At 46.2% G+C, this 21,202-nt stretch overlaps 1 protein-coding gene across 14 annotated transcripts in view; it reads right to left on the bottom strand.

Annotated features, from left to right (window-relative positions):
* Positions 1–3,106: 3,106 nt before the first annotated feature.
* Positions 3,107–21,202, bottom strand: part of MMP24 (matrix metallopeptidase 24) — a 162,584-nt gene continuing 144,488 nt past the window's right edge. For 8 of the 14 annotated variants that reach the window (XM_073310034.1, XM_073310035.1, XM_073310036.1 and 5 more), the window contains 4 exons: positions 6,758–7,024; positions 5,719–5,795; positions 4,359–4,389; positions 3,107–4,265 (listed from right to left, as the gene is read on the bottom strand). In XM_073310034.1, the coding sequence (XP_073166135.1) occupies positions 3,928–4,265; positions 4,359–4,389; positions 5,719–5,795; positions 6,758–7,024 (713 nt within the window). In that variant the 3' untranslated portion in view covers positions 3,107–3,927. Of the gene's footprint in view, positions 4,266–4,358; positions 4,390–5,718; positions 5,796–5,857; positions 5,920–6,757; positions 7,025–21,202 lie in introns of those variants that run through there. The other 6 variants (XM_073310033.1, XM_073310031.1, XM_073310032.1 and 3 more) reach the window with 6 other exon arrangements.

The raw sequence follows: 21,202 nt of genomic DNA, 5'->3' as shown, positions 1-21,202 counted from the left end.
AAAATATGCCATGTCTACCACTTCCCCCCAACCCCATCCACAAGGCTTGTTAGCTTTCTTTGACAGGGTGTCAGGTTGGTTTGACATGATTTGTTCTTGACAAATCCATGCTGACAGTTGTTTATCACCTTATTATCTTCTAGATGTTTGCAAATTGCTTAATTATCTTTCCAGGTACAGAAGTTAAGCTGACTGGTCTGTAATTCCCCAGGTTGTTCTTATTTCCCTTTTCACAGATGGGCACTATATTTGCCCTTTTCCAGTCTTCTGGAATCTCTCCCGTCTTCCAAGATAGTTGCTAATGGCTCAGGTATCTCCTCAGTCAGCTCCTTGAGTATTCTAGGATGCATTTCATCAGGCCCTGGTGACTTGAAGACATCTAATTTGTCGAAGTAATTTTTAATTTGTTCTTCTCCTATTTTAGCCTCGGATCCTACCTCATTTTCACTGGCATTCACTATGTTAGATGTCCAATCACCACCACCTTCTTGGTGAAAACCAAAACAAAGAAGTCATTGAGCACCCGTGCCATTTCGACATTTTCTGTTATTATTTCTCCCCTCCCCCACTGAGTAACGGGCCTACCCTGTCCTTGGTCTTCCTCTTGCTTCTAATGTATTTGTAGAATGTTTTCTTGTTAACCTTTCTGTCTCTAGCTAGTTTGATCTTGTTTTGCATCTTGGCTTTTCTAATTTTGTTCCTACATACATATGTTATTTGTTTATATTCATCCTTTGTAATGTGACCTAGTGTCCACTTTTTGTAGGACTCTTTTTTTATTTTTAGATCACTGAAGATCTCCTGGTTAAGCCAGGGTGGTCTCTTGCCATACTTCTATCTTTCCTATGCAGTGGGATAGTTTGCTCTTGTGCCCTTAATAATGTCTCTTTGAAAAACTGCCAACTGTCTCCAACTGTTTTTCCCCTTAGCCTTGCTTCCCATGGGCTCTTACCTACCTACTCCCTGAGTTTGCTGAAGTCTGCCTTCTTGAAATCCATTGTCTTTATTTTGCTGTTCTCCTCCTACCATTCCTTAGAACCATGAACGCTACCATTTCATGATCACTTTCACCCCAGCTGCCTTCCACTTTCAGATTCTCAACCAGTTCCTCCCTATTTTTCAAAATCAAATCTAGAACAGCCTCTGCCCTAGTAGCTTTCTCCACCTTCTGAAATGAAAAATGGTCTCCAATACATTCCAAGAACGTGTTAGATAATCTGTCCCCTGCTGTGTTATTTTCCCAACAGATGTCTGAGTAGTTGAAGTCCCCCATCACCACCAAGTCCTGTGCTTTGTATGATTTTGTTAGTTGTTTAGAAAGCTCATCCACCGCTTCTTCCTGGTTTGGTGGTCTGTAGTAGACCCCTACCCTGACATCACCCTTATTTTTTACCCCTTTTATCCTTACCCAGTGATTTTCGACGTCTGTCTTTTTATTTCCATCTCAATCTAAGTCCAAGTGTGTCCATTTTTAATATATAAGGCAACACCACCTCTCTTTTTTCCCCGGCCTGTCCTTCCTGAGCCAGCTGTACCCTTCTATACTAATATTCCAGCATAAATGAAGGCCAGTCTAAAAATATGTCCCAGAAGCCTTACTTCATTGGCAAGGGGGATTTCTGGCTTTGTAATGGGATAAAGCAACCATTTCCAGCCCTGCTGGCTCAGGAGATAGCCAGCCTTAAACCTGTCACTGGTCCAAGACAGCTGCAATAGTCCCCAGAGGCCAGTGTAGTTTGCCAGGAGAATTCCAGTTTTGGGCAGAAGGAAAATGAGAGAAATATTTTCCACTGGTGTCTGTTTGGAGCTGCTCAGAGGAAGAGTAAAGTGCATGGTAAATGCAATGTGGCACATGGTGCTGGAACTTACAATGTGCATGTCACCACCACATATGTACCTACTGAGTTGGGGAGAGGTGGTTAGTGTTTAAGTCTGGCCTTATTTGGTCCTTTGTTTGCAGTCCTTCAGCCATCTAGAGACTCCATTATGTCTTTCACTAAAATTCAAATGTGTTACATCTACCGCATTCTCTTCTTCCACTGATTGTGTAATTCTGTTGAAGACGCACTCAACGTTTCTTCGCTACTGAAGCGCATTATAAAGCATAAAATTCAAAATAGTCTGAGACTACACAATGTGCAACTCAAATCAGTCACTGAAAGTTATACCGTCCCCTTCACGGTAGGATCCGAGTCCGAGCCAGGCATGTAAAAGTAGACAAATACTAACAATCTCTCTTTCTTTCTGCCCTGCTCTTGTCATCATCTATATTTATAAGCTGAATCATGTGTTAAAAGAAACAAGTGAAACAAACTTTGAGATCCTCATTGATTTTTGACTCATGTTGTACATTGTTGGATGTTAATCAGCTGTTCAATGCTTCTTGCTTCATCAGCTACTCTGTGGCGAAATTCAGCCCAAGGCAAAAGGCCCACTCTAGGACCAGGGCCCCACTCACATCCCAGTTAAGCTCTCAAAACAGGACACAAGTGATGTGTACGCATTGCCTAGGGCTGGTATGGGCTTCTCTGCACAGGGCTGAATGTCACCTGGAATGTTAACAGAAGTGCTGTGTTCATTTTCTTTCATAGTCATTTAACATTGTTTGGATACCAGCATGGAAAACCATATTAAGGAAGTCTTAAGCTAGGACCTGACACCCCCAAGCATTCACATTTACAAGAAGGAAGAACAGACTGTCTGAGAAGGTGATTTGTCAAAGATCAGTACCCAAAATTCAGATATTTATCCAGCTCTTATCCGAGTCTCACATCTTCAGAACTATGCTAGTCATCCTGTGAAAACAAGCTTTCTCGCCGCACTTTGGCATTCCACCTTTTGGCCAAATACTTGAGTGTGAAGAGGTGAGTGAAAATGAAAAATAATTTTCAAAGTTATATAATGTTTTCAAGTTTTAGGCACAGGCATAGTTCTTACTTTATCCAGACCATTTCGCCTCACTATAATGAAGATCTCCCTCCAAACAAGCATTTTCATTCTCTTGAAACCTGAGACGCAAATTTCAGAATCTGATTATACATGCCACTATAACAACTTTTCATCTTTTCCCAGAATTTTCAGATAAAATACAGCAGAGTTCTTATATAAATTGTTCATTGTTTTGGTAACAATTTATTGTTTGTGACTGATGGGAATTTCAAATCGTGGTAATATGACATTTAAATATTCATTACATGAGAGGTTCCTAAAACAAAAGCATTTAGGCCTGTGTTAACAGTAGGGAGTGTTTTGGTCTTTGTCTTGTGGACTAACTCAACTGAGGAGTTGCTTTTACTATATCTGGTTAAGAGTTCCTTGAACTCCTGGCCTGCACAGAGTTACCTCCTCCTTGTGCACTGTGCTGAGTGACAGCATCAAGTATTATGTATGTACAAAACATCTGACCAGCAGGTATTGGAAAACTGCATCCAGGTAATTCCCTGGTTCTTGTAATAAACTAAGAAGATCTTTTAGAATGATTCAGTATCAGCATGTCTTCTCCTTAAGATACTGAATTGCTCCTGTTTCATAGATTTAATGATCTTAATTCATTTATGAGACAACTGTAAAAAACCTGGTCCATTTAGAGGTGGTTAGCTACACTGGAGAATGCTGGGTTTAACAGAGACCACTGGGGCAGGGAACTGAAGAAGATTTCCCAAGTCAGCTGAAAAACATTTCAAGAAAATTCCTCTTGCAGTCTCTGACACGCACAAGGGGGCCTGTGGAGAATGGCACAGCAAGACAGACACATGACGGAGGCAGTAAGAAGGAAAGAGGCTCCACGCTGCAAGGCCACCTCTGTAATTCCTGCTTCTTTCAGTCCCAGAACTCCCATGATTCATAATAAGTCACTTGAACTGTTTTGTTTGGTGGACTTCGGAACTCATTTGAGCAGCTCTGAGCTGAAATGTGCAGGTGAACGTGTCATACCCATTCCTGGACAGGTCGTTTGTAATAGGTAACGTTTTGCTGCACTTCTTTGTTTTTAAACTGGAAGATGGTATATACCAAGACAAGGATACACAGAGATAAGATGCAAGGGATCACGACTGCAATTGCATTTACAGTGCTAGGCACATCATTGATTGTCACCATAATATCCACATCATCGTGGGGGAAGCGTCTCTCTTTGCTTTGTTCAACTTCCTTTTGGTTGCAGCCCATCCAGTCTTTGAGGATTGACCTGGGGTAGCCTGGCTCCACACTCAGCCTCTGGTTATCGAACTTCCAGTACTCCTTCCCTTTATAGAAGTAGGTATAAACTAGGGGACAAAAGAGAGATCACTTCATAGCATAACATTCAAAGACTTGAAACCGAATGGGCACAAAGAGGTATTGAAAGGAGTTTCGCTTACAGTCATTATTTCTCTGCCTAATGGTAGGAGGCTGTGGGGGCAAGAAAAACATACATAAGGAACCTCCCATGGCAAATTTGAAGGCAACTTCTTGATTTTAGAGGCATGTAGAGCAAATGTTTACAGGAAAAACCAAGCCGCTGATTTGCTGTTTATTTGAAATTCTAATCTAAGCGTTCAGGGGCAAATTAGGGTCAACTAAAGCACCAACAAGCATGCCATGATGCACTCGGGGACTTCCTCTACGTTACAAAAACATTCCAATATTTTGTGGGGACCAACGTCTGCACTGATTTGGATATTGGTTTGTTGATATTTTTAGAATATTTTTGTTTCATATTTTGGCTCTGAGAGGGAAGTGAGGGAGAAGACCCTGGATAGGAGCAGCTCTTTGGAGCACACCTGTTTGAAGATTTGGCCTTGATTATTAACCAGTTGGACAGTGGCTTTAAAAGCTCCCCTTCTGTTGCTGAAAGGCTGATGCCTTCAGCTGCTCCTTGACTGACGTAACCTTCACTCTCCAGATGCTTCCCACACGCCCTTTTCTTAGTCTCTCTCTCCCCACCCTGTCGGGAAAGGGCAGGGAAAATTCCAGCTCCCCGTCTTCTGGGCTCCTGCCTAGCTGGCTCCCACTCCACTTCTCTGTAGGAGCTCGGGGATCTTTCCTGACAACTCAAGAGAAATCCACTGCAACAAGGGTGCCTGTATCCTCTGCAGAGGACAGACTCCACTCCAGCCAGCTGCTTCTCTTTCCCAGTTGGCTGGAGAAGAGTTGGAGGATAAAGGAGAAAATGAATGGGGAGAGAGAAACAGTCTGATAGATGCAGACAGGGATGGCGAAGTAAATATTGCTCATAGTCCCTAGGCAGGGGCCCATGGGGCTGGGCACTGGGCAAACACAGCGGGAGATAGAGTCCCTGCTCCAAGGAGCTTGCAATACAATAATGTGACTTAGTCGTGGAAAAGAAGGTGTGTGTTTGTTTGAATGGGGCAGGGAAGTGGGTCACAGATTACTGGGGCTAGATTCACAAGAGGACTTAGGTGCCTATCTGCCATGTGAGGTGCCTAAATCCCAGAATCAGGCCCCATTCAGAGTCACAAAACCCTTGCTCAGCTGTAGCCAGACCTGGAGGTGCCTAAACTCACTCAGCACCTACATTTTTGCAGTAAAAGTTCCTGAGGCCCCTTATGTTTCTGCCTCTGAGTATAAACACTGCAGCTTTCAGGTCACCTACCTGCCAGAGCGCTCCGCCAAGCGGGGGAAGAAAGGCGTTCCTCCGCCTAACTTGTCTGTGGGGCCCAATCTAATATGCAGGTTCAAAGCTCACCTACCAAATCTGGTCCCTCCAGGCAAACTTACACAAGACCCCCATAGGAGAGGGGTCCCTTGTAACTGATTGGGGTGCTCAGCTGGGATGTGACGATCTCCATTCCACCCTGCAGGGAAGAAGGGATTTGAGCAGAGATTTGCCCCCCCCCCCCTCAGGCCAGTGGCCTAGCCGCTGGGCTTTGGGCTAGTCTGAGGGGGGCTCCCTCCATCTCGCCTGTTGAAGCTGTTCCACTGTGAATACATAATTTAAAAACGTCATTAGAGCAGGGTGCGGGATCCTGGCTATTCCCCCTCCCCCGTGAGCGCTCTCCCCACCTGACTACAGTCCTCCTCATGGCTGGGCTCTCTCTCTGGCCCAATCATTCTTTCATTAGTGGAAGAGCTTCAACAAGAGAGACTGAGGGCGTCCCCACATCGGAATATCCCAGAGCCCAGCCCCCACCGTGGGGTGGCAGATTTCTGTTCCAATCCCCTCTCCCCCTCAGGCAGAGGGGGCACTTGCCCCATGGGTCTCCCGCACGCTCCGTGAGGACCCTAACTTGTGGAGCGCCGCCTCCCTCTGCCCTGCCTGCTAAAACAGCATGGGCACCGCGCCCCAAAAGAGGGTTTACAGCTGAGACCCCCAAGCAGAGGGAGGCCCCTCCCTGGAGCCTGGACTTGGACACCTGTCTCTGAGGGGGTGGAGCTTAGCACCCGCCTGGACTTGGCACCTCCCGGTGGCTACTGTAGGCGAGTAGCTGCCTCGCAGGCTGGCCGTTATGAATCCCATTCTGAGGTGCCCGTCTCCCCCGAGTCAGTGCACAGGGGCTCAGGCGCCTAACGCAGCCCTGTTGGACCCAGCGGTTTTCTAGGCGCCTAGACGTTAGGGCTGGGGATGCTCAGCATGGCCCAGCCTCCGCTGCTTTGTGACCCCAGCCCTTCGCGGCCTCTGGGGCCACTGATGTCAGAGCAACGTTGTGAGCGCTGGGGCCTGACTCCAGCTCAGTAAAACCATCTGAAACAAACCAGCCCCAAGCTAGGGAACCTGGTATTAGTCTGACCAGCACTTGCAATAATGGGATCTACGTACAGCCTTCTTTGCTGATAAAAGCTCCTTGTGGGGCCTGTGGGATTCCCCTCCACACAGCGATGGGCTTTGGGTATCCTGGGTCAGTCGCTCTCTTGTCCTCATTATAGCGCCAGTACTTGTCTCCTCGGAAGAAATAGGTTTTGCCCACTGGCTCCCATCGCAACGCTGTGTCGATGCCTTCCCGGGGGAGACAGCTTCCCAGCTCCACCAGGCCGTGTGGGTACCCTGGCTCTGCTGTCACTTCCTTAAAGACCCAGTATTTATCTCCTAGGGATGGGGGGGGGGGGGGGGGAAACAGACAATAAATTTACTGAGATCCAGCCGACCACTTGAATCTGAAATGTTCTCACGGCCTGTAACTGAACTTCAGGTTAGGCGCACGGCAGGGGAGTGCTTACGAAACATCACTTGCCAGGCTGATTACAGCAGCGTCCCCAAACTGTGGTCTGTGGTGGCCCAAGAACATTTGTTGGTAGGCTGCAGAGAGCTGGCTGGTCACCTGGTGCTAGCTCTCCTCCTTGTTTCCAGCTGAGAGAAACCGAGGGGAGGGAGAGAGGGATGGATGAAGAGCAAAAGGAGACAAAAGTGATTCACGCTGAATAAACGACCGGGAGGACGCTGAATGACTGACCTCACTAGAGAGCCTACAAACACAGCACCATATTCCTGAGATGCTTTACGTACCAAGAGTCACCAGCAGGGTGTTGGACGGGCGTGACTGAAAGAGAAGGTGTCTATGGGCTCACTTCTCCACTAAGATGTGAGCCACTATTTGGGATCACTACATGCAACATAGTCTCAGCAGTAGTCAGCAAATACATACTAAATACCATGCTCAGTACCATGACAAATGATTCATTTAATCAATTACTTTCTGAAAACTCGTAACACTCAACTAAAGTTGCAGGTGTTGAATAGTATTCAACCCTGCCTGTTTCCTGTGAAGGGGTTTTGTGTGTATCCATGTTTGTCTTAGTCATGACTACATTCACTCCCAGACAGCTAGCTGGCCCCTGCTGTTACCCTAAGTACAGTACACCCTTCCCCTAACAAACCCCTCGGGATCCAAGCCAGGGGCTGGAGGAGCTCTGAGCCCCCACCACAGACCCAGGGCCGGAGGAGCTGTCAGCCCTTGCTGCAGCCCCAGGGCTGGAGGTGGGATCCAGGCACCAGGTTCATTATATTATCGTTATTATGAAGGGCATTATAGCGAGAGTGTCCTGTAGTTTCCAACTCTCCCTACTGGTGACACATTGGTGCACACACCATGGAAGACAGGTAATCATAGAGCCATCATAAGGAAGAAGGTGGCTGCACCCTAAAAGACATGTTGGGTCACATGCAGAAGTCAGGGGCCATTCCTAAAGTGAACCCCCAAGACTAGCGTCATCCGCCTCACAAGAAAGTACTGTGGCAAGGGGCAAACTGCTGTGATGAGAATAATCCATTCCCCCTCCGGCTTTAGCTCTCCTTGCTTTCTAGTCGCCTGGGACTCTTCCCCCTCCCATGGTTTTGAGAAAAGAGGGCTAAATGAACGATATAACACAATATGGTCAGGCTTCCAGGAGCCACCAGGGCCGGGGCTGCAGAGCTCTACAGCTCCCTTCCCCACCCCCTGACGCTCACAACGAGTAACAACTGATTTGCTTTCCATCCAATTTGGATGAGATACTAGTCTATCCCGCCTCGCTTTTAATGTAATGCCGGTAGGGATGCTGCGCCCTCACCAGCCTTTCCACACTATCCTAAAAAGCAGAAGCCGTTGCACAGCCCTCTTGGCGCCAGGACAGCTGACCGGGGAGATGCTGCCCCTCTGAGACTAGGTGAAATTACAGACTGGCTAAAACAAGTCTCAAGTGGACAGATTATCTGAAGCTATAACCCGAGAACGTAAATCTCACTAGTACACTTCCAGCTGACTTGCAAGGCTTGGCAACGAGACCAAAGAAAGCTGAGGCCAGACTCTCCTCACTAGATGACACAGTGAGTACTATGGACATGACTGCACAGCCACAGAAAGACCTGTTAAAGCACTGCGGGAGACGGGCATTGATCGTGAGAGGGAAGCGCCAGGAGAAACAGTCTAAGAATTGTGGGGATCTCAGAGGGGCTGGATAAAGGGAGGTCTGGGGTATTTTTATCCACCATGCTGCCAGGGCCTTTGTCTCTCCCCTGATCAGAACCCAAGATATTAAGAGAGCCCACCACCCCCTTGCACCAAAACCCCCTCCAAATGCAAAGCCCTGGGCCATAATTGTAAGGGTTCTAAAATACAACAGGAAGGAATGCACTCTCAAAAACAGCCTGGGACCTTAAAAATCTAACATGGCAAGTACACAGGCTGGTGATTTTCCAGGATTACACCAAGGACGTGGGGAAAAGAGGGCAAAATTCAAGATCCAAAGCTCTAGCCCAAGGGCTGGAGAACTTCATTTCCCTCCCTGCTACTCTGTGTTAAAAGGAAGGCCAGGTGCTTAGTTTTACAGCAGCAGAAGAGGCTGAAAGGATCTGATCTCACTACAGCACAAGACACCACGGCAGATACAGCCAGGATGCGTTAAAACAACTTTGCCAGCTCAGTCACTGCTGTGTTGAACTTCAGCTCCCAGCTCAGCGCCAAACTGTGCAGGGCAAATGCACCACCAGTTTCTCCCTTCCCCTTCCCTCTGCTTGATTTCTTTGTCCTCCCCTGGTTTCACCAGCCCAGGGAGCTGAGTGGGGGGTCGGGAGAAGGCTCTCATCTCTGATTGAACTTTGACCCTTCTGCCCTCCCTTCCCCCCAGACTCCAGAGGCAGTTCTGTGCTCAAGCTGCTGCAGGCAGGAGTGTTACAATGCGGAGACCCTTGCTTGGTCTGCATCTACCTGCCCCCCATGATTCCAGTGCACTGGGAGCGACACCCCCCTCCCCTGATTCCAGTCCACCAGGAGCAACAGCCCCACCCCCCAATTCCAGTGTACTGGGAGCAAACCCCCCCCCCCACCCCCATGACTCCAGTGCACTGAAAGCATCTGCCCCTCTCACAATTCCAGTGCACAGGGAGCACATCCCCCTTCGAGATCCTGACTCCAAGCAAAGTGCGGTACTGGGCCTGGGGATGCCTTACACCTGTGGATCAGCAGCAGGGCTCAACAGAGCAGTGTGAGTTCGTTTTCTGTCTGAGGCCGCTCTCTCCTGGTACCTTTTCCAACTCCCTCCTCTTCCCCCCAGTGATTTTACTTTCCTTCATCCCCAGCTAATCTCCTAAATTCTGGGTTTATAGTAAATCTGAAACTATTCAACCCATTTGCCTTATATGTACGTGTGTGAGAGCTACCAGAGCCAAGCAACGTTTGAGCTGCATAAGTAGGAGCATTGCAGCAGATCGAGGGACGTGATCGTTCCCCTCTATTTGACATTGGTGAGGCCTCATCTGGAGTACTGTGTCCAGTTTTGGGCCCCACACTACAAGAAGGATGTGGAAAAATTGGAAAGAGTCCAGCGGAGGGCAACAAAAATGATTAGGGGGCTGGAGCATGTGATTTACAAGGAGAGGCTGAGGGAACTGGGATTATTTAGTCTGCAGAGGAAAAGAATAATAGAATGAGGGGGGATTTGATAGCTGCTTGCAACTTCCCAAAAGGGGGTTCCAAAGAGGATGGCTCTAGACTGTTCTCAGTGGTAGCGGATGACAGAACAAGGAGCAATGGTCTCAAGCTGCAGTGGGGGAGGTTGGATATTAGGAAAAACTTTTTCACTAGGAGGGTTGTGAAGCACTGGAATGGGTTACCTAGGGAGGTGGTGGAATCTCCTTCCTTAGAGGTTTTTACGGTCAGGCTTGGCAAAGCCCTGGCTGGGATGAGTTAGTTGGTGATTGGTCCTGCTTTGAGCAGGGGGTTGGACTAGATGAACTCCTGAGGTCCCTTTCAACCCTGATATTCTATGATTCTAATGAAGCTTTTGGTTTCATGACAAATCGTTTCCATTCCCAACTGTAAAGAAATCTGAGCTCCTAAAATCCTATCCAGGAATAATGATACTTGCTGGTTCTGATTCAGCAGATTGCTGAGAACATGTTATTGTGAGACTGGCAATAACATTAGTGCAAGGGCTTATCTTTCGTTTTTATTTTTGTTAAATGAGTTGTAAGAAATGCTGTGTTGGTTTCTATTGCTGATAGAACTTTTGAGCAATGGCATTCGCATTGTAATCCAGCATGGACAAGGCTCTAGGGGGCAAAGTGTCGGCAGAACAGGTCTGCTAATAAACTCTTATCTGCAAATGATCCAGTTACGTTAGCATAAGGTTACTTAAACAATTTGCATAACTTTCTTAAATATCCACTATAGACTCGTTCCCCCTTTTGTTGTTGTGAACAGTGCAGAAACAACATCTTCTTTTGATATCAGACTATTTCTTCTTTATAAAGCTAAAGGGAATCCAGTTATACTCAAACTGGGTGTTTTGAGGGTGGTGGGGGGATGAGGTCACCCCCTTGTAAATCTCATGGATTTAGGTCCTATTTCTGTTTGGATAAGAATTATATATTTTTCAACTGATCTTTGGTCAATTTTGATCACTTCATTTCTTTTTTTTCTGTTTCTCACTGTAACAGGGTATAGCAGGGTCCCCTTTGCTCCTGCCTCTGCTGCGTTCACAAACCACTCAGAGCCCCTGGGGTTCAGCGTGCGTGCCCACCACCGTCTCACCATATACAGATTGGGGTTTCAGCCTTCAGGACTTCTCAGGTTCTGCACCCAGGAGAGAAGAGCTACCACTCTCCTTCTGCTCTCTGGCTCTCCCCTGGCTTCCTTCCTCTACGCCTGTATGTAGCTCCTGGCTGATTAGTCTGGCAGCTGTTTCCCATTTGCCAATCTGGTGCAGGTTTCTCTAACCAGCTCCAATTTACCTCCCTTAATTGGAGCTGGCATGACAGAGGGTTGGCTCAGGAGTTCCTGCCTAGCGCCCTGTCACACCCACATTATCTTTTACCTTTCCTGATCTGCCTAACTCTCTCCATTCCCCCCCTCCCCCGTTCACGTCTCCGGGGTGGTGAGGGGGAGCCCAGAAATACCTTTCCTAGATCTGAAACTAACTGTGGCTCAAGCTATGACGCTACTCAGGCACCTAATAAAGAAATAGTTGACGTAAGCACTCCTCATGCTTAATATTATAAATTGTATTTCCAGGAACATCAAGGGGGTGAATCACCAGATAAAAAGAAAAAGAATAATCACTCATCTAGAACCGTTGCAAGCAGATATTATCTTCCTACAGGAAAACCACCTTCATGACTTGGAGGCAGAGAAATTTAGAAGGGGCTGGATGGGGGAAGAGGTGTTTAGCAGACAAAGATGTAGGGATATTGTTTTGCAAAAGACTGAATTTACAAGTTCTAGATATAAATAAAGATGAGGAAGGTAGATTTTTGCTGGTGAAGCCTAAGATCTCTGACTCTCTATATTCCCTAATTGATATATGTGGACCTAATAAAGATGAGCCAAGATTTTTTTTTTAAGTTTTTTTTCCAAATTAATTACTATCCCACTAGAATCAGTCATCACAGTAGGAGATTTTAATGGGTGTTGGATCCTTTTTTAGACAAGTCAGGCCGGCCCCAGTATGCACGGTAACATGCTAGAACCATTAGAAAGGCTATATGGAAGACTTGGGGTTAAAAGATGTGTGGCGGTTGCAGAGCCCTACAATGAAGGGTTTTAGGTTTTTTTCCTCCACACTTTCCACATATTCTCCAATAGATTTCTTCCTGATTTCTATGGACTCCACACTGATAACGAAATCAAGACTATCAGGATCTCTGATCATGCACCAGCGACACTTCAATTTCCCCTCCTGAGACAAACTGGATTTGTAAGAGATGGAGACTGAACGCCTCTCTTCTGAAAGATAACAGTTTTCAGAACTAGATCACAGCAGAAATTTGTTTTTCTTTGAAACAAATGATACACCAGAGATACCCCATTCGACCCTATGGGAGGCACTAACAGCTTCTGTTAGGGGCTGGATCCTTTTCTGCTCAGGAAAGAGGGGTTAGCCAAGCTCAGCTCCTGAAATTAACCAAACAACGTAAAGTGAAGAGAAGCCCTAGTTACTGTACTGCCTAAACTGGGTAACGATATGCCAAGGAGTAACAGCCATCGACCCATCTCTTTAATCAATGCTGACATAAAAATACTTTCAAAAATATTGGCGAAGAGGCTTGAAAAAGTAGAGTGGGGTGGTTCACTCCAAGCAGGTGGGATTTATTTAGAAAAGGCGTGGTTTAGATGACACATGTCAATTGATCAAAGTTGTGGCATTCCACCTTCTAGAAATTCCCATACAATCATTTCACTCCATTCAGAGAATGGACACTCTGCCTTTGACAGAGTGAACTGGTGATATTTGTTTCGTATTCTGGGTAAATTTGGGTTGGGGAAATCCTTTATTTCATGGATGAAGTTGTTATATTCCAATCCCAACTCCCAATCCTAACAAATAGCACAACGTCCCCCCACTTTGATCTGCTTCAGGGAACTAGAGAGGCATGCTCCCTCTCCTCATCCTGTTCAATCTAACATTAGAACTGCTTGCAATACTAATTAGGGAATACCATTCAAGGGATCAAATCAGGCACTCAGAAGACAAAAATCCTTCTATATGCAGACCACATCCTCCTATTTATTAAAAATCCAGATCAATCGATTCCAAATATCCTACAAGCAATAGATAATTTGGGTAAATTCTCTGGCAATAAGATAAATTGGGAAAAGTCGGAAGCAATGAAGATCTCATTGGATTTAGCTGGAACTGACTCTCCTATAGGTACATTTAGATGGCAACAGACAAACCTCAGATATAAAACATAGTCAAGGGTAACCTGCCCCATTACTCATGCAGTTAGTAGCAATTTCAATAGATGGCAGGCACTGCCTCTCAGCCTTTGGGGAAAAACAAACACAATTACAATGAATGCCCTTCCCAGGGTCCTTTTCATCCTGAATTCCAGGGCCGGCCTTAGGCCAAGGGCAAACGGGGCAAAAGCCTGGGGCGTCGGTATAAACGGGGTGCCTACGGAGCAGGCGTGCTGCTCCCCCCGCTACTCTGCTGCCGTCTGCAGCTGCGTTGCACCTGCCCCCTGCTTTGGAGCCACACCTGGCTAGCGGCTCCCGGGAGCCTCCTGTTTTCTGTGCAGAACCGGGGAGCAGGAGGAGAGGAAGGGGGCGCTCACGTCAGGGTGTCCCCCTCCCCTTGTCTCGCCTCCACCCATGTACCCTATATCTCCGCTGAGCTGGGATGGGGGGCCAGGGGTCAGGACAGAGACTGAGGAGCTGCTGGCGGCTGCTGTTGTCAACGAGCCTTCAGACTGCTGAGTGCCGCTCCTCCAGCGCACACACTCTGTCTGTCTGTCTCTCTCTCTCTCTCTCACACACACACACACTCTGTCTCTCACACACGCTGTCTCTCTCTCTCTCACACACACTCTGTCTCTTTCACGCTCACCTCCCAACACATACTTGTATTATTGTTGTTGTTACTTCTTGGTACATCCTGTAATGCACATATATTCTCTATAATTTTATTCTTTCAAAGTGCTGTTATTTTAGTTTTTTGACTGGTTTGTGCATTTCATAATTTTATTTCTCTCTTATGCTTAAATTTAATTCTTTGACTAGTGAGTTCTAAAATGCCTAACCCTGTCCTGGCTGGAGTAATTAGCATTATTACTTTTATTACCATATTGTGCTTTGTCATTAATTATTTAAACTGATACAATCAAAAAATTGTATCCTTCTAGAATGTAACTTTAGCTTGTACTAACCTTAGCAGTGCCAGTTTAAAAAACATTAACCACACATATAATTTTAGACACTGGGCAGATGAAGGTCACTTATTTTCAAATTGTATTTTTAGTTATATCTGTAAAATATCTTAAAATGTGCATGAAAATAAATGCAGTTCCAACTATGATGCCAATAGAAACGATGCAGTCAAATGTTAGTGAGTCACGTACATGATTGTGATCGGTAAACATAAATGCCAAAATAATTAGAAAAATAAAGAAGAAAAAACCCTTAATCACATATGTTAAAATTAAGTATGTTTTTAGTGGAGTGAAAAACAATTGACTAAAATAGAGTAGATAATGGTAGTAACACAGAGTGTGTCTGCTAGAGAAAGTCAGCAGATTTTATTTTCATTTATTTCTATTAAAGATAGTGTACAAAGTATCAGACGTGTGTGTCTCATATCTGTGTTAAACAGGAGTGAAAGTAACTTAAGGGTCCTGAGCAGGCGGAGGGGGTCCCCCTCGGGCGGAAGGGGTGGGGCCTCAGGCCGAAGGGGCGGGGGACTTTAAATCCCCAAGCCCTTTAAATCGCTTCAGCTACCCTGGGGCTCCAGCAGTGGGGCTTTGGTGGCAATTTAAAGGGCCCAGGGCTCCGGCCGCTGCCAGGAACCCAGGGCCTTTTTAAATTGCCTACCTGGAGAAGCTGCCCCTGCTGGTACGGTCAGCTGTGTATCGGCTCTTGCCGGTATGCCGTACCAGACCTTACTGGCTTATTTTCACCTCTGGTGCTAAAGCTCCAGAACTGATACCTCAAGGTTTAAGATTGGGAATATCTTTCTGTATTTTCTCCTGATTGTTCTAAATTTACATATAAACTTTACATGTGGCTTTAAGTGGAGTTTGTATATATTTTTTCTTTCTTTATATAACAGTTAGATACAGTGCTCTGTCGGCTAATTCCTAAGTTATTATCTGCAAAAACCCTAGCGTTTTCAGTGCCTGAGTAGTCCCTGGAATCATGGTTAAAGTTTCCTCCCACCCCCCAAAATCTGAAATTGTGCCCCAATAAGCCAGGAGTGGCCAGAGGGCTGCAGGAGGGCCGTGGGCTCTGGCAAGATGCAGCCCTCATGTGACAGCATGAAGCCCATCTTGAGCCACATGCTGAGCACCAGGCACTACAAGCCACAGCTGCAGCGCAGAAGTGAGGGTGGCAATACACCAGATACCATGCCCCCCCTACTTCTACGCAGCTGCTGGCGGTGGCGTTGCCTTCAGAGCCTTTAGGGAGTCCGGTCAGCACCAGCCGGTATCAGGCCACCCTGTCAATGCTTAATTTGTGCCAGGGCTGAGCTCTGGAATCTCTTTCAATTCAAATTAAACACTGGGGGAGGCAGCAGGGCCCAGAGGAGATGGGGGGAAGCCCAAGGAGCAGCCAGGGGTGATGGGGGGCATTAAAATACAAGTTCGCCCAGGGTACCATTTTCCCTAAGGCCAGCCCTCCCTAGCCATATTCCTCCCTTTTATTTTTACCAAATCAACAACACGTTCAAGTCCTTGTGGGATCCTGGTAACGAGCCCAGAACCTGCTTACGCAGATTACAGTTCCCCATCAAAACAGGGGGTTTAGCAACTCAGTGGCTCATCCCTCGTGCTGTACAGCCCCGGATTGGTTCCAGCTGGAAGCAGAATTGGTTGCTCCTTTGCTCCTTTTGAATGCACTGCACACGGATCACTCCCAATTCCCTACAGCACTATTACCAACTGTGGGGGCAGCCAGGAATCCTTGGCGTATGATGTCTATTAAATTTAGAAATCGCCGCCTTCTATGTACCAAGGTCTCTAGCTGGGGTAACTTGAAACTCTGACTAGCAGGCAACCTCATCAGCTGGCCAGATTGGATTAGGAAAGGGATTCTGACCATCAGTCAGTTTATTGACTTCCCGCCTTTTACAATACTGAATGAAAGATTCAAGGTGGAGACTCAGGAGGAGTGGCAATACATCCAATTTAAACATGCCATCTCCTGTCTGCTTGGCCCTGATACCCGCGCTACCCCAGCCCACCGGCACGGCTTCCATCTCTCCAAATATGACCCAGATCGCCAAGACTGATGGTAATACTATGTGCACACCTGGCCAGCAAATCTGAACTAAACGCCGATCCCCTAAAAAGCGAATGGGAGGAGGAACTAGGCCAGTTATTCTCTGCTAACCAATGGAAACAAATTTTAGCCAGGTTTGTTCCTTACACTTCCATTTAAGATTACACCAGCGGAAAATGACATGGAGGGTGTATTAGACCCCGCTCTGACTGTTCAAAACAGCTGCTGCTGAGTCAGACAATTGTTGGCTCTGTGACTCAGCGGGTGCTAACGTAACCCCTATGCTCTGGGAATGCTCCTGTGCCTGAAGGATTTGGACAGAACTGAATTGCAGTGTTAACTTTTCCTATCATATAAAATTGTTACAAGCTAACTATGCGGTTTTAAACCTAGTGAATATTAGTTGGATGCGGAGTAAATCTGAAAAACTTTGGCTCAGTAGAGCATGAATAATTGTTAAAAGACTACTCCTACAGAAATGGAAATCCTAAAAGTGAGCAGCAATTGAAGACTGGCCCATAGACATCATCAGCTTGGACATTGTGGAAACATTTATATCCCATAACAGAAATACCTGAGAAAAAGTCACAGCGATACGGGATGCTCTCCTGAAAGTATTTGAGTGATCCTATTAAATGCATGGCGCCCCTTCCCTCCCCCTGCCTTCTCCACATGCGTCCTTCCCTTTCAGTCCCTAGCCCCCTCCTCTGAATTTGGCTTCTAGTCTTTATCGTATTTTAATAATTTTTCTTTAACTCGTTGTAGTTTTATGAGCACAATTTGATTGTTTGTAAATTGCGCAATACAAATAATTGATTCATATGTTAACCATTCATATTACATATAATTAAATGTTTCAAGTATAGCTAAGGTTACATAGCAAGTGGTTAGTATATTATGAATTTATGTATTATCAGAGGTTTATGTATAGTTTGTGAAGTTATATATATAGTTTTTTTAAATTAAGAAAAATTTGTTAGAAAAAAATATGGTCAATAGACACTATGTTGCTTAATATTGTTAATTCTGTAAAAAGATATGTGCCTACACATGTCAAGGCAATGTAAGTGGCATGTCTTATTGTAAATGACCAATGAATAATATAATCAATAAATAATTTAAAAAAAAATCCCTGCTGCAAAGACCCAGCCACACTCACTTTGCCTAACTCAATCTCAATCTGCGACCCACGGGCCACTTGCGGCCCAATCAGTACACAGCTGGAGCCCATGTGACATCCTCTGGGCCATACCGGTAGTATTAGATTCGGCCCACATATCACGCTGTGATGGTAAATAGGTTGAGAACCGCTGATTTGGACAGAGTGACTGGGAGTGAGAGGAGGCAGGACTTGGGGCAACATTTCAGTACAGACCATGTCATACAGGCTTGTCCAGGCAGACGAGGTAAGTGAGCAGGATTTAAACTCATGTTACTCAGGGCTGGACTACACTACATAATGCAGCTTATATCGACCTAATTATGTCAGTGTCTAAACTACAGCCCTGTGCCACTGATGTAAGTGCCCTAGTACACCGACAGCTGCTTGACTCCCTGCAGGGAACAGGCCGGGGGAGCGAGAAGCTCTGGGCGGCTTCCCCCCACTCCTGGTGGGGAACGGGGAGCAGACGGCGAGGGCAGCCCACTGAGAACCTGGGAGCCTGTGGGGCAGCCAGGCTTCCAGCAGGGAGCTGCCAGTGGAGTTAAGAGACTAGGATCTCAGCTCCCCACACTGCCCCTCTTAGGTCGGTGGAAGCGCTCCTGGTGGTGACACGCACCACTGACCCAAGGAGGGTAGTGTGGACATGCACCACGGCAGTAATTACTGCGGTGGCTGTAAGTCAACCCAATATAGGTCAGCTGAGGTTTGCAGTGTAGACAGGCCCTCACTGGCTGCACAGGTGGCACTTCTGGGGAGGAATATTCACCAGAGCCCAACTCTCCAAGTGAGAGGGAAGGAGGAGGAGGAAGCTAACACATGCCAAGGAATCCCATGCAGCAGGAGGAATAAGGTGGTTTCCTTGTGCAGTAGGGTCCCCTAATGCAGATGGTCTGAGAGGGTGGGTAGAGGCAGTTCTCCATGGTAGGCTGCTGGCATGCTTCAACAATGTTGTCAAAGAAGGTGCATCGTCCACAGGGGGCCTGACTGCAGAGGTGCTGAGCGCTCACAGCAGCTGCAGTTAATGGGAGCTGTGAAGGCTCAGCCCCTCTGGCAGCAAGGGATGAGCTCAGGCCTGGAAGTCCGGAGGCCCTGAATTTGAACTGTAGTGTTGCCAGATTCCATGGCCTTGGGAATGTCACTTGGTTTCTGTGTTAGTGCTAACAAACATGAATGAATTTATATTTGAAACACCCGTGTGAGGTAGGGTGGGACAATGGCATAAAAATGCTCTGCCCTACCTCCCAGCATGTGCAGTGGGGTCAGTTAGCTCGGGCTAGGTTCACAAAGGGACTTTGGCACCTAACTGCCACGTTAGACCCCTACAATCCCAAATTTAGGTTCCAGTGGTAGTCACAAAATCCACACTCAGCTGCTGCTGCCGAACTCAGCAGGCACCTACAATCACTCAGCACCCATATTTCTATTGTAAAGGTCTCCTAGGCCGCTGTGTTCCTGGCTCTGGGTATGCACACCGCTGGCTCCCTCTAGGCACCCTGATGCCTCAGCTCCAGTGTGATGCACAGAGTGGGGGAAGATAGGTGTTCCTCCACCTAACTCACCTGTGGGGCCAATCCACTCTGCAGGCTCAAGTTTCCCCTCTGTTTGAGGGGTAGAAGGGATTTGAACAGGGAGCTGTTACCTCTGAGATGCAGGCTTTAACCACTGAGCTGTGAGATATTCTGATCTGCAGTATCCTCAGTCTTTCTTCTTGAAGCTGTTCCACTTTGGATTAAATAAAGATACCTTAGAGCAGGGGGGCTAGACCTGAGTCTCCCACTTCTTGGGGAGTGCTCTAACCATCAGGCTGTAGAATCATTCTCTTGCTTGCTCACTCATTATATAACTTGAGCATCTAAAATTACTGGAGACTTGAATATTTTGGCCATAATCTCCCAGTGCCTCAGTTCCTTGTCTGTGAAGCCCACCCTATATAATAGGGTTGCTGCAAAGATAACTCATTAATATTTGTCAGGCTCAGATATGACAGCAATGAGTGCTATAGAAAAGGCCGCAAGATTTCTTTCTTGTTCCCCCAGTTAGGAAGGAAGCCAATTATTTTTACATCTGGGGTCCACATAAGGAGCCAAATATAATGCCTCTTGGTTGTGCAGAATGGGACAGGAAAAAACTAAATGTCCTAGAATTCCTTAGGTCTGTTTATCTCCTGCTCCCTCTCCTTCCCGTCCTGTTGAGAACCAAAGATTCATAGAATCATAGAATATCAGGGTTGGAAGGGACCTCAGGAGGTCATCTAGTCCAACCCCCTGCTCAAAGCAGGACCAATCCCCAATTAAATCATCCCAGCCAGGGCTTTGTCAAGCCTGACCTTAAAAACTTCTAAGGAAAGAGATTCTACCACCTCTCTAGGTAATGCATTCCAGTGTTTCACCACCCTCCTAGTGAAAAAGTTTTTCCTAATATCCAACCTAAACCTCCCCCACTGCAACTTGAGACCATTACTCCTTGTCCTGTCCTCTTCTACCACTGAGAATAGTCTAGAACCATCCTCTCTGGAACCACCTCTCAGGTAGGTGAAAGCAGTTATCAAATCCTCCCTCATTCTTCTCTTCTGCAGACTAAACAATCCCAGTTCCCTCAGCCTCTCCTCATAAGTCATGTGTTCCAGACCCCTAATCATTTTTGTTGCCAACTCTTGTTTATAAAGCCTCAGTCATCCAGTTAGGAAACAGAAACAATACCATGTGACTTGGGTGACCAATCATATGTCATATATAGGGATAACAAATAAGTGTAGTGGCTCAATTTATGGACAGTCCATAAACTGTGATTAATACACACACATGATTTGACACACATTTACAAATAGAGAGTCCTAAAAGTTCTGTTTTGTTCACAGAACATTTGTGGGAATAAATGGGTTGGATAAATAATTCACTATGAACAGTCTGACCAACTGTATTGACAAATAATCCTAGTCATTGGTTTACATTGTGGAGACTCTTCATGACAAAAACCGCTGGAGATTTTTTTTTCTTTTACATGAAGACTTCAATTAGGTAGAATCTGAAGTAGATTTAAGGTTTCTTAGAGTCATTGTAATCTCTGCTGGGCACCTGCTGGCCCTCCCAACAGTAAAGAATATGACTCTGAGTAACTTTAAAAGCTTTAAGCCATTATTCACAAGAGGGGTCTCTGTGTTAAAATTCCCAGTAAGGCCCAGTTGGTAAAACTTGAGTTTTATAGAAAAAATATGTTTTTGACTTTTGAATGAAAAAGGGATTGTGGGACCAATTTTTGTCAAGTGAGAAACACTAGTCTTTTTCTAAATCCAATAATTTATAAATGCATCACCAGGTTTGCCTCAAGAATTCAAAGACATTCTCCCCTATCTTCAGGCTAAAAAGAGCTTGTAAGGACGTGTCAAAAATTACATTTATAATGGAATACTGCAGTG

The sequence above is a fragment of the Lepidochelys kempii genome, chromosome 13 (genome assembly GCF_965140265.1).
Source record: "Lepidochelys kempii isolate rLepKem1 chromosome 13, rLepKem1.hap2, whole genome shotgun sequence".
Classification (NCBI taxonomy): Eukaryota; Metazoa; Chordata; order Testudines; family Cheloniidae; genus Lepidochelys; species Lepidochelys kempii.
This window is presented reverse-complemented; position numbering and strand designations above follow the sequence as displayed.